At 33.9% G+C, this 14,361-nt stretch overlaps 1 protein-coding gene across 1 annotated transcript in view; it reads right to left on the bottom strand.

Moving 5' to 3' along the window:
* Positions 1–786: 786 nt before the first annotated feature.
* The window catches only part of LOC106459232 (catenin delta-2-like), a 60,510-nt gene continuing 46,935 nt past the window's right edge, over positions 787–14,361 (bottom strand). Inside the window, 5 exon segments of the mRNA XM_022385682.1 lie at positions 787–1,797; positions 4,893–5,000; positions 6,070–6,089; positions 6,466–6,691; positions 8,048–8,283. Of these exon segments, the coding sequence (XP_022241390.1) occupies positions 1,699–1,797; positions 4,893–5,000; positions 6,070–6,089; positions 6,466–6,691; positions 8,048–8,283 (689 nt within the window). The 3' untranslated portion in view covers positions 787–1,698.

Below are 14,361 nucleotides of genomic sequence, written 5' to 3'. Positions count from 1 at the left end.
TAACTGTAAATACAGAACCTTCCCTGGGAGGTCCCCTCACCACGTACAGGAATCCACGTCGAGGGGAATAATAGTTTGTTTAAGAACTCCAGTTTTTTAGTACTACATTAAAAATTACATCAATAAAGATATAATCAAACCCTCATGTACTCTAAAGGACTAGATAAAGAATGTAGTGCTTCAAAATTTAATAGGCCTAATACTAATGTCTTATGACATGTATAATTGTAATCATTCTTCGCCAGTTTGTAAAAGGCGTACACATTTTAACGATCATGAAATGATATTTTTCACTTTGATTTATATTTCAGTCTTCAGAACGGATTTTCGGTTTCACTTCTAAACTAAATACTTTGCATTCAAAGAACGATAGTAGAATGAAAAATATGGTGTTTTTAATTGTTTTTCCGACTTTTAATTAAGATTTTAACTAAGTTTTCTGATCTATCTGTACATGTACATTATAACCATCAGTACCTACTACAAAATAGCTAGAATTCATCAGTTATTTCGTCTAACCATTATCGCAAAAATGCTCAATTCTGAAAGCTGCTAATTAAGGTATGATGCTTTAGCTTTCAAAGTTGTTTAAGTGATTTTGTCAGAATTTCTTTACCACCATAAAAAACTCAAACCATCACGTGAAACTGTTCAGTCTGCTTTAAATAGTGATCAGACAAAGAGCTGAAATGCTTATAAATAAATAACCTAGATTTGGGGCTTTTATAAATGAACAGTACATTTGAGGAAATTTTCTATACTTAATACATCAAGCACTCACACAGGTATGGGGTTACAGAGAGCCTGAGATCTTAGGGTATTTATTGATTGCCAATAATTACACGTACATATTTAATTAAACACACATTTGTACATAGGCAGGTTAAACATTAACAAATACCAACTTCTGAACCATAAAATGTGAAAGGATGTACATGGCAAGACAACTGTTCAAAAATACCACAGTAAGTACTTGGAAAATCACCAAACCAAGCAGCACGCTGGTGCATTATTGTACTTGTATCAGTATTATGGAATGTTAGAAAAAATTATAAAATCACTAAAAGAAAAAAAAACATTTTATAAGTAGAGACAAAAGTTATTAATTTCCAATGCTAAAATGGAAATGAAAAATACAAAATCATTTCAAGTACTAAAAGTATACTAAAGAAAAATACAAAATTATTTCCAATACTAACAGTGGAAATGGAAAATAATAAAATATGTACGAAAATAAAGAATTAAAACATAGTGTCGTTTACAAACATCATAATCACTGACTAGCTTGTCATTACCTCAACATTTACAAATTGTTTTTCCCTTCAAAATGGGAAATTGATAGCAAAGACATGCAACAAAGATTAATGCTGTAGCAAGTGTCAGCAATACTCTCATTAACAGTATGAAGTTAAAACCACAGGGTATGCTGCTTCTTGCAAACACACAAGAATTTTCTAGTCCTAGAAAAGTTTTGTTTTTTTGAAGCATAACATCTTAATATTCAAGCAGCTGATCTCAATATATACAAAATGTAGCAAGGAATAATTAAAAGGAAGGGAAAAGATCTGTTGGTTTCTCTATGCCAGTAACATCTTCTGACCACTGTCCAGGATTGGAAAAATTACAGATGATTATCAGACTTGTCACTGGGTATATGTTTGATTAGTTGGCAGGTACTGCAAGAAAAAGGATGATAACTTATACCCAGGAGTCCCCTTCTTGATCCTCATGAGCTGGAGGCTCCATCTGTTTGAGGTTCTCCCTTGGAAGTATACCATAGTGTGGTTCTTCCATTACCTGTGAAACCTGACAGTTATATATTTACAATGACCAACACATGCAAAATTAATAGTGAAATTAGAATTAATTACTCATAGATGCATATGGTAAAATAAAATTTAATTTAAAAAGAAATAAAAGATTAGTAGCTTATTTCTAATAAATTTGTACCATACAACATGGCTATTTAAATACCTCAGTATAATTTGATAACTTCAGTTGAAAGCACTATAAGCTAACTTACACCTGATTATTACACCTGATAATATATGTTCATAGCATTAGATGGAGTATAATAAATCAGATACAGTGATCAATACAGAAATCAAGAAAATATAGTTTCAAGAAACACCCACCAAGAAAGAATCAGAGGACTAGTTCAGAAGCCTTGGGGTGGAGGCTACAGAGAAACAGAAAAGTGTTTTGATTACACTTTGCTGGTCCTTTTTTTTATAAACATTTTTTAATCTAGTAACAAATCATATGATTTATCAGTGGTTGATTACTTATTTAGTTGATAAGGTGTGCACTATAACTTAAGAGTACATGGTTATCCTCACAAGCATTTATGCTAGTTCTTTATGGTTTTTAAACCAGATGTAACACATTTCATGCTTATCTTGACTAACACTGCCAAAGACGCATTGATTCAATCTCATACTAAATCAGTTATAGTTAAACATCCATCTGCAATGCCATGGTATGTAGTACTAGCAATAGTACATTATGATATAGAACCCATTAGGCTGGAAAAGTAAACACTAAATTGGTGTACCAACTTTGAATGCAGATGCATTTTTATAAACTTTTAGTTTCAAATTCCATAATATTATGATAAATGTAGTTAATAGTCTTAAAGAGTTTGTATTCTTGATTTATCAACTTTTATGGGTTTAAAAACATTTTATAAAATGCAAGTATGATATGCTTTTCTTAAAGCATTTTTTATGAAACTTTGGCTGTTTTGTTGAGTTCTTTAAAGTACATAATTTTGTATGTGATAAAATGAAGTACATATTTAATGTTCTCAGCTGTGGTTAGGAGATTATGAAAGGTAGGAAAAAACAAGATTCAAAATGTGAAAATGACCACTGCAATGATTTTCTTTAACTTAGAAAAATAATGAATGAGTTAATTTTAAGAATATAATAGTTTAGTAAATATTTAGTACCATTCATTCTTGGGTTAAAATAGATTACAAAAATGGACTAATAAATCTTCTAATGCATTAAGGTTCTATAAACTTGTAGCTAATTATGGCTAAGTAGAATGCTCTAATCAAAGATGAGTTGAAACTAAATATGGGTTATTTTCTAAAAAATAAGGTATAAAGCATTTCATGCTTGTGTAAATACACATTAATTAACAAACACATAACAGCTAATATAAAATAAAGAAAACCTTTTGATGTGCAATTTTCTTAAGGCTTCAAAACTTACAAGATTTTTTCAATGATTAACCATACATGGTGGTTATAGAGAATTATTCATATGTAAAGTGATTATATCTTAGAAACTATTAGTTATGTGAGAACAAAATTTTACCAGAGGTACACTGAGAATCACAAAATTTATTCAAATGAATATGGTACAGAGTGTTTCAGAATCATACTATACTATATAGCTAAACAGCTTATCTAGCACAATTATATTCCTTTTTTTCTCCCTATTTCAACAACACAAGATTGGTAAATTATATATAATGTGTGTCAATGTGCAAGAAACTACATGAACCAATATTCAAAGCAGATGATACTCGCAGTAACTTCATTTAGGCATTAGGTCTTGAAGAACAGATTGGCAGTGATGAAAAACATATTGAACATCCGTGACACTTTTTGAAACAACTCTTCAGAATAAAAGTTGTGGTTCTTAATGTGCTTCTGGTGAAATTTAGTTCTGCAAAGGCAAGTATTTTTTAAGATATAACCATTTTAAATATGAAGTGTTTTGTATATATAAGCATCTATAATTAAATGACTGTAACATACATGTAACTAGTACAAATCCCTACAGAAGGACCTAGTTTTATTTAACTGTGAAGAAGATAATAGTGTAACAGAAAATACTGTAAAAAATCTTTTAAGTAATTACACCTATTTTTTAGAGAAATTAAAATGTTTATTTTAAAACTACTATATCTAACATGGTGGAAGTCCTCGAAATTTGCATCTGTTATGTGCATGCATATTTTTAAACACCTGGGTCAGTCACTTATTAGAAAAGTAGGTAACTATGCATTTTCTCAAATTTTAAAAGTACCCATATCAAGGAGTTTGCAATCAAAATTTACCCCTTTTTTATGGCAAAACTGAGAAGAAAAAGTTTTTATCATATTTTTGCAATAGTTCAATACTTCGAAATTATATACTATATTTAGCCTAAAACTATCTCTACTGATATATAATGATCTTGTTGTTCTGATATACATAAAAAAAATTATTCCTTAGGTTCTGAGTGATGACTGTGACAAATTTTGCTATTTAACATTCTTAGAATGTAACACAAAACTACATTCAGTCCCAACTAACTGAAATTTAAAGTACTTTGGGAATACTTGTTTGTTTCACCAGTAGCTGCTATTTTCATCAGGAGAGTAGTCATAAATACTTTCACTTTATGGAGCCTGTTTTCATAAAAGATTCACCACAGCATTTGCATTTATTAATTTTTTACGTTTAATATATTTTGCACCATTTTCTTCTAATATGTAAATAAAGAGCTCAGTTGCTGTCATTGAAACCTACACTGCAACTGTACACAGAGTTAAGAAGTGAAAAATCAGATTGTTCTCATGTTGCACACAATTAAACTTCATCTAGGAGAAAACAGGTGTTCTAAGAAAGTTGTTAGTGAAAACACTTATTTTTTTCTCAATTTTGGGGAGGCAATTAAAAAAAAAAGACCCTCTTTTTCACTAAAATCTCAGGGTTGTGAACCCTTTAAAATTCTAACGCATGTGGTTAACCTACTACTAAATGAGTGACCAACCCAGTTTTGAACACTTTTTTTACAATCCTGTGATTAGAATAAGAGTATGAAGAGATAATAACTCATAAAAAAAAATCAACATACATGCAGCATGCACAGTTATTAGCAGTTTCAAGGACTTACCGGCACTGTGGGAAATATCAAAACACCCCCTACCGGTGGTCTGTGAGGTGGTGGTGGTAATGGTGGCTCCATATCTTCTCGGACATCATTTAGGGGCAGTTCCTCTGACTAAAAGTTTAGAATAAAATTCATGCATGTGTTAGTTGAATTTCATTTTTGATGTTAATAATAATGTGTTTGACATGTAAGTATAATGTGTTCTTAAAACAGCCAAACTTGCAACAAGTAGAAACATGCCACTTAATTGGAAGAAAAGAATGAAAAAGTATTATTAGGGTGTTCTGTTAAGACTTTTTTTATAATAACATATTAATTTTCATAACAAAATACATTACTGACAAATACCTAGTGGTAGCTAATGATAGTTACTGTATCACATCAAAAACACCTCTCAACCTTATCAGCCTATCAAACTGTTTCTAAAAAAAAAAAAACTCACATTAAATGTCCCAAATCTTGGGTGAAATTCGTATATTGAAATGCCAAGTTATCTTATGTAGATTACCTTTCTATAAGGATTGAACAATGTGTTTTCTATGGATTATCCTTGTGTATTAATGTATTTTATAAGGATTATCTTCATATACTAGTGTATTAATATGCTCTTTTAGGATTTAGCTTTGTATACTGATTGATTAATGTGTTTTCTAGTGATGATCTTTATTGTACATTATTGGTAGATTATCTATTGTTTGATTCATTAGTGTGCTTCCAAGGGATTATTTTTATTGTAAATTATTTATTGTCTGATTCATTATTGAATTTTCTAGAGATTATCTTTGTATGACTTATAAACATTTCTAAGGAAATATCTTTGTACTGAATTACCTCTGTACTGATTTATCACTGTTTTCTGGAGACTATCTTTGTATTGATGTATCAGTGGATTATGTTAGTGTTAACTCTTCACTGTATTCACAAAGAACTATCTTACATTTTTACTCATTTATCAGTTTAATTTCCAAGGTATTATATTTTGTAATGAATTATCATATTATTTCCTAGGGATGGTTATTACTGTATTTATTTGTTAAAGAGTATATGAAGTATGTTTTTGTTATAGAGGATTTATAAGTTTTATTTTTTTGTTAAAGTGGAAATAACATGAAAATTATAGATAAATCTAGTTTATTCATGTCTTCATTATAAAAACAATTTTACATTTGTAGAACCTTACCCGACTACGTGGTACACCATCTGAAAAAAGGAATATAAAATAAAAAAATTAACTTTTTGAAAGAAAATGTCCTGGAAAAAATGTATATTCAGATAAGTTGTCTCTGAATTTTGAATCAAAGCAAAACAATTTTTCAATTATTTTTAGTTGTTAAACTCATACTTAAGAAACAAACATAGGTTATGACACAACACAATCATACAAACATTCAGTATTCCATCCAAGGGGTGATTTACTTTTGGGTAGAACAATTAAACATTACAGTCAAGCTACATTAATAACAAAAAAGTTATAATAACATAAGATTAACATATCCACAGACAAAACAAGATGTGATAGACTGCTAAAATATAACTGTGAAACCTATCTACATTGGTACCTTTAGTAAAGTGTTACCTGTGATGGAAGAACTAGCATCTGGACCTCGACGAGGCAGTGTTCTGTCTTCATACTTTGTTGTGCCCTGTGTACTGATTGGTCGTTGAAGTGTGCTGTTGGCACTAGCAGGTGTAGAAGCAGCATTACGAGCAACCATCGTGCGTGTAATAAAATGTGATTCCTTCCAGCCAGCTTTTCTACATACTTCTCGAAGATCTTGGTGTTGCCACATATTGTACAGCAACTTCAACAGACAGTAGTTATTTCTTCAATATTTCCTTTAGTTAATCTACTTCTAGTTTATCTATAATGTTAGCATCTTGTAGCATATAATAACATTTTCTACTTTTCAAACTATGATGCAATTTCAGATTCTAATGTAACCTGTATCATCTAGAACATGACTCAACAGTGTCTATGAACAATAACTCATATTTAGCCTCCCTAACTAATCTAGTTTGTACACAAGCTTTCACCTCAGTAACTTATCCATGCATATCTGTTTCTGGTGGTTACCTACATAACAATGTTCACATACTGACAAAGTAACAGCAAGCAAACTATAAATTTTAAAAACTGGGATCTGACTAACTTGAAAATGTACAGATGTATTATTGTAACTCCTTTAGTTGCATATGTTGAATTATAACCTTTTTAAAGCCTACTTTTTTGTTTAATTTTCTATGTTTGTCCACTCCAATGGCCTGTGCTATTAATTTTATCACACAGGAAGAAAACATGTTTTTTTATTAGTTTTTTATATTTAACATGTTCACTCAATAGAATTTTTATGTGAGCTTGACCACTATGTTTATCTTCTCTGTATATATTATCTACAGCATTCAACTTACCTGTTTGTTTTGAATTTCGCGCAAAGCTACACGAGGGCTATCTGCACTAGCCGTCCCTAATTTAGCAGTGTAAGACTAGAGGGAAGACAACTAGTCATCACCACCCACTGCCAAATCTTGGGCTAGTCTTAGTAGGATTGACTGTCACATTATAACGCCCCCAAGGCTGAAAGGGCAGGAATGTTTGTTGTGTGGGGGATTCGAACCTGTGACCCACATATTGCGAGTCGAGTGCCCTAACCACCTGGCCATGCCAGGCCCCAACTTACCTGTGCTATTAACCCATCAACTATATCTTGCTATATATTTATATATGAATCAGAGCACTCTATTTGTCTGTGCTGTTAGCTCAAACATGACATTTAGCTATATATATATATTAATCAGTGCTCTTGACTTACCTTGCTATGAGCCTAGTCACTGGATATGTTAATCAGAGCACACAACTTACCCGTGGTGTGAAAACCCAACTACTGTTGACCTGTGTATCTTTCAGTGCACTCAGTTTACCTGTGCTATACATGCCACCAGTGCATATAGCTGCAAATATTAATTGATGCACTCACCTAACCTGTACTGTGATACCTAACAGTGTTTAACTATGCATGTTACTCAGTGCACTTGACTTACCTGTGATTGACCCAGTCACGATGTTTAGCAGTCTGTGTTCAAAAGTACACTCAATTAACCTGTGCTGTGACCCAGTTATCGTGTTTAGTTATTTATGTTAATTAGAGCAATCAACATACCTGTGCTGTGAATTTTACCACTCTGGAAGAAAATCTGCCTTTTTGTTTTGTTATGTATGTTAACCGGTCCACTCCACCAGCTTCAAGTAATGACCTAGCAAAGTCACTGTTTTTAATGATCACTTCATTCAGAGTAGCCAACACAGCTGCTATAGTTTCATCCGATGAGCATCCTCCTTCTTGCAGAGGTCCACTACTAGGAAGTTTCTGCACCAAGTCACGCATGGCATACTTCCCTAATACAATAACAAATAAAATTTTTACATTTTTAGAATTAAAATGAATTTCAAATTGATAATTAGCTATGAAATACTAAAAGCCTTTTCTTGTTGAGTTGCTTTCACAAAGTCAACTACCATGTGACTAGGCTCTGAATGTTTTTTATGCAGTGCAGAGCATATGTCAACTCACCCAGAATGCTCTGCTCTCTCACCTGCCATGTGATGTATCGCACATACATCAGAAGAACATATATGTGCCCTACTTTTCCACCATAAGCCAGACTTCTCTGTTTACAGTCATGATGATAAATTATATTCATCCTGGTTTTGGAGATGTGTGTGGCAATGTATTTCACAGGCAAGAATCTGTTTGATATCAATTTTCTTTCTAAAAATTTTAAATACAAATCAAATAGGCTTACCTACGAAATACTAAAAGTCAGAATACCCAAAATGAAATGGAGGAGGGAACCTAAGTGTGAAATAATAAAGGTAATAACCTAGACCACAATAAATGAACTAAGTGGTCAAGCAGAGGTTGAGTTGAAACCACAACCAGAGTGAAGGCCAATGGACTTGATAACTGGGAGAATCAAAGGGAGCAGACCAGTCTCAAGGAAACTGGACCAAAGTGAGAACATCAAGAAAGATATTCTTCTCAGCAGGATATTTCCTTGCCCAGAACACTAATTAATAATAAGTATATATAAATGTGGTTTGAGCAGTAACAATAGAACCTGTGGAGCATGCTCATTTTCAAGTATGGCCACAGGTGGTGGTGTAACAGGTAAATAGGTCTAGATTCTTGGAGGAAGGAATGGTAGTGTCTTATGACGGCCAGCCAAGTCATGAAATCAGTCTAGTCAGAAGAAGAAGAAATATTACTTACATTTAATGGTGTAAGAACATGTTTCATTAAAATCCCATTGTTGTGAGCTTGTTGTGAAATGAAATAACATGATAAGTATAACTTTTAAGGAGCTTAGTGAAGATTTGTCTAGGAAGAATGCATTTTGTAAAAAAAAGCATTTAGAAATTGTACAAAATGTCCAAGAACTGGTTTGAAAATTCCAGGATAATGCAATGGGAAAACTAAAGGTGGTTAAGAAAAACATAAAAGGAAAGATATTGGGTGTTCCCCATCCTGGTTGCAGTTATGAGACATGACATGGAGAATGGGCATCTCATTTCTGATGCCTCTAATGTTATGCAAGGATGTGTATATGGAGGTAGGAAAAGCCCCCTGTTGAAGCATAATCAGCCACTAGATGGCATCCTCTCTCTACTTCCAGAGGTCATCACCCTTTGATGGAGCTCCAAAATATAGAATGGAATTCTGACTAGGATAAATGCAGAAGTAGATGCAACATGTGAGTTCCAACTAGATGTATTTATATATGGAATGTCATATTATAAGGAGAGACTATGATTTTGTTCATTGTTTTATAATGAAACAATTTTTCAACCTCAGACACATTCAAATTATTAACAGGGGTGTTGGACAGTATAGAAATATCTGATTTGCCATAAACATCATAGGTGTAGGCTCAACAATTAAATAAACAGTTAATAGCCAAGTAACTAATCTCTGAGGTATTTTATTTGGCAAAAGGAATATTGACGTTGAAGAAACAGTCATCTAATGCAAATAAATTTTAAAAATGTATTAGGATTCATACACATGCTGGCCTATGAGGCACCCAGTAAGGGTACTGTGATTTTGGTGCTAAAGACATCTCTGAATGGCACATTTGATTAGATGTAACTCAAAATTCACATTTAAGATGTCAAGGAATATCACAGTAAATAAGACAGATTAATAACACAACCCAATCTATTAATGTAGCCAGAACAAGATCCAAGAAGAGTGATTGCATTTATGGTATAAATAACCTCTGATGAGCCTTTGTGAAAGATCCAGAACAAGTGAGATAACAACAAATAGTCTTGACTGGACCTAAGAAACGTTTCTTTCAAACCAAGAATCAGGATCAGACAGGGAAGGTAGCACAATATTAAAAAAAACAATGGTTACCTTCTCTGGGTACAAGTATAACGTCTACCTAGAAAACAAAGCAATAAAACATCAAAGGCAGAGCTACAGAATGTCTTCTACCTGATGCAAGCAATAAAAAAAAGTATATTTTGGTGGAGAGATGACAGAGCAAAACAAGTTGTTAATGGTTCAAAGAGATAAAAAAGCCAAGAAATGAAGCCCAAGTTCCCATTTGGACAGTGCCTAATAACTTGGAGTTATTGAAGATCAATGGGCTCGGAGGAGATCTTTAGAAAATGAAGACAAAAGAAATTAGTGGTTTCTGTGGCACCTAAAGTAGCAGAAAAGGTAACACTGAAACCAGCTGTTGAAGAAGCTGAAAGGCAACAATCATGAAAGAAAAACGTGAAGAAAGAAATAATATGCAAGTTGGAGATATCATGCCTAATGCATTAGCTCTGGAAGGTAGCCCGACATGATTGATAGATTGCAAGGGTAGAGTGTCACCAAAAGTGGGCTAATGTCTGAGGCATTCCAAAATAGAAAATTCAGTTTCTCAGATGAAGGATCTAACAACAGCCATCTGTGAAGCCATAGATGTTGAATGTCAGTGTGAAAAAAAAGAGACATTCAAGGATATTGAAGATATTCCCAAAGTAGTAGTTGGACTGGTTCCCCATTAAAAAGTTTACATAATATTGAAAATCATGATTTAGCTGGCCAAAGTGAAGCAATGAGGAGAATCCAGCACTTCACATAACTGATTTCAATGAGTATCAGAAGAAGGTGGAGAAGTAGGTAAGCATGAAGAAAGAGGTTCTTCAAAGATTGAGTTAGAGCATCCACCACTAAAGAATTAGGATTTAGAAGTAGATACTAGTAGAGTGGATAAAAATGGTTGTCTGACATTGTGAAGGCATCAGTCATTGGAAGATACAGATGTTTATACAACCACTAAAACATCAAATGGTGGAGAGTTCACTCTGGAAGGAAAATCCAGCACTTCCAAGAAATAGTCTCTACCAAAAAAAGCTGAGAAAATGCAGCAATACAAAGGCAGTGAATGTTAGATATACATGGCTGTTTAAGTTAATGCATGTGTTATGATTCATATGGGTTAAGTATAGCATGAGTGTTAAATTTAGTTATTTTTACACGCAATAGTATATCACAGATTTGTTTACATAACTGTGTGAATCATATGTTTTGTAGTTCAATCACTGTGAAATGGCGCTTGTTGTATTATTGAGTCATGTTAGTAGAACCTCCTAAGTGTTCTCCTTTTTCCTGATTGAGTATTATTGTATCATAATATTTTGGAGTGTATAGATCATTCTAGGCCTTGGTCAGGCTATAAATATGCAAAATGTAGTTTGAATTATATAGTTAGTTAGTTAGATAGATATATAGATCTAGACTGCATGATTGTGAGTTTAGCCATAAAGAGTGTATAGTGGCAATTTTCAAAGTGAAATTATCACAGATTGTATTGTAATGACAGAGTACAGAAGAATAAATTGTGTTCTAAAATAATTGAACCAGCCTGTGTGGACTTTGATGAAAAAAAAAGACAATCATTTAAAGCTCTGAATTTAATTCTGATAGCCAACAGTGTAATGAACATTTGTATATACATTTGACTTGTTTTAATATATTATTTTAAAACAAGTGGACTGTGTGCCGTTTGTTTATTGTTGAAATTTATCACCAACAAGTCACAGACACATACTGTAAAGAATCTGGCCCATAGATATACATTAAAACCTGACATTGGTGAGCCAGCCAGAATTATACAAAGGTAAATGGTGGTAGAAGAAGAGCCTATATACAGCGTAAGAAGGCCTATATACACACATAACTGTATTGGTGGTAAAATATTGTAGAGATTACAACCATGCTATACAACCATACTGACTCTGATAAGCGGATAGAAAGAGGCAAGAAACTAGGGCTTATAGATGGTGATCTACAAGAGTTTGTTAAACAACAACAAGACCTAGATAGAGAAGAGCAGTAACAGAAGAGAGGAAGAAAGAATAAGAATATAAACTGATAATGAAAAAATGAGAGAAAGAGACAATAAGAGTACAAAAATAGAAAGAAGAAAATGAGAAAAAGGAGAGACTGGAAAATTGGAGAGAAAGAATAAGAGCACAAACTGAGATCACCAAGCTCACCCAACACAAAGATATTAGACCCAAGAATGGCGATGGGGCCAGGTCCAGCTAATCCAAGTTGCCCAAATTTGATAAATGGAAATACAACATGGATGCTTTCCTAGAAATATGAAAGATTTGCCCAAAATCAGAATTGGTAGAAAGGTGACTACCGGAAAAGGCCTACAAGTGTATGTATGCATGACATCAGAAGGTGCCATGGACTATAACAAGTTAAAAGTGGTCTTGCTGAAACTCTGTGGAGATACCAAGGAAGGTTCACACTGGAAGTTCAGAGAAATTAAACCTGACACTGGAAAAACTGTATTTCAGTTTGTTTGTTTTGAATTTTGGACAAAGCTACATGAAGACAATCTGCACTAGCCATCCCTAATTTAGCAGTGTAAGACTAGAGGAAAGGCAGCTAGTCATCACCACCCACTGCCAACTCTTGGGCTACTCTTTTACCAATGAATAGTGGGATTGACCATCACATTATAACACTGAAAGGGCGAGCATGTTTGGTGTGATGGGGATTCGAACTAGTGACCCTCAGATTGCGAGTCGAGTGTCCTAACCACCTGGCCATGCCAGGCCTATTTCAGTTTGTAGTACGTCTATGGTGATACTTCACAAGATAGACTGGCATGGCCATATGTGAAGACAATTTTGAAGGACTGGCAGATCTAGTAATACGTGGAGAAAAGGTGCTATGGTTGTTATAAAATGGGGCACATTGAGAGTGGGTGCAAATCTGTCCACAACAAACAACTGAAGAAATCTCAAGATAAAGCACCTAGAAAGATGTTGGTGGCAAGAAACAAGAATAGAGTGACTGTCACCATGGATGCTGCTGTTAGAAAAAACAGAATAGAGACAACTCATCAGGTTCACCACAAGAAGGAAGTGCTGTCACCATGATTAGACAGTGCATGATTAATGGTAAGGTCAAGTTAGTAAATGGGTCAACAGTGCCAGGGTTGATCGGAGAATGTGATAAAAATTGAGAGGAAGCTATGTGAAAGACAATAAAGTGAAAAGGACTTGCAGAACAGAGGACTAGAAGAAAGCATTGTACCAGATCTATCAAGGCAGTTCTACTGGCAAAGTTAAACAGATCATAGTAACAACAGAATACTGGACTCAAGTGATAATGTTGGCTCATGAGTTGATAGTGGGAGAGTACCTATGAGCAAAGAAGATGGTAGACAGAATCACCAGCAACTTTCATTGGCTGAAGGTCATCACAGATGTGACCAGGTTCTGCAGGTCATGTGACATCTACCAAAGGACAGAATCTGAGGGAAGGTAGACAAGGTGCCACTGGGTGAGATGCATCTCACAGAAGAGCTGTTCAGCAAAGTAGCTGTGGACTTGATTGGACCACTAGCACGTATATTTTCAATGTTACACATTACCCAGAAGCCACAGAATTGCCGAAAATTGAGACAGAAAGAGTAACAGAAGCCCTTCTGAAAGTGTTCTGCAAAGTAGGCTTTCCAAAGAAGTCTTGAGTAACAAAGAGACACAGTTTACCTCAGAACTGGTGTAACAGGTGTTCAGATTCATTGACATTAGACAGCTCTTTACCACCCTGTGCAATCCTAAATGTAATGGACTTTGTAAGAGAGTCAAAGGAGTCTTAAAGAGCACGTCAATGAAGATGTACCAGGAGAGACCATGTGATTGGGACAGGTACCTGCAGGAAGTATTCTTTGCTTAACTCTTTCAATACAGGGTCAGTCATTGTGATGATCTCGTAACCATTTTGTGCTTGTTATAGTTTTCATGCTACAACTATTAGATTAGTACACAAACGTTAATGAAATTTGGCAGATTATCAGTAAACGTTACAATGCTTTCATATGAAAAATATCTAATTTTGTTATTAAGTTGTAAGGTTTGTTAAGTAATGTTTCTCTCATGCCTTTTTTTTTTTCC

The sequence above is a fragment of the Limulus polyphemus genome, unplaced genomic scaffold (genome assembly GCF_000517525.1).
Source record: "Limulus polyphemus unplaced genomic scaffold, Limulus_polyphemus-2.1.2 Scaffold579, whole genome shotgun sequence".
Lineage (NCBI taxonomy): Eukaryota > Metazoa > Arthropoda > Merostomata > Xiphosura > Limulidae > Limulus > Limulus polyphemus.
The sequence above is the reverse complement of the archived record's forward strand: the minus strand, read 5'-3'. Positions and strand labels throughout refer to the sequence as shown.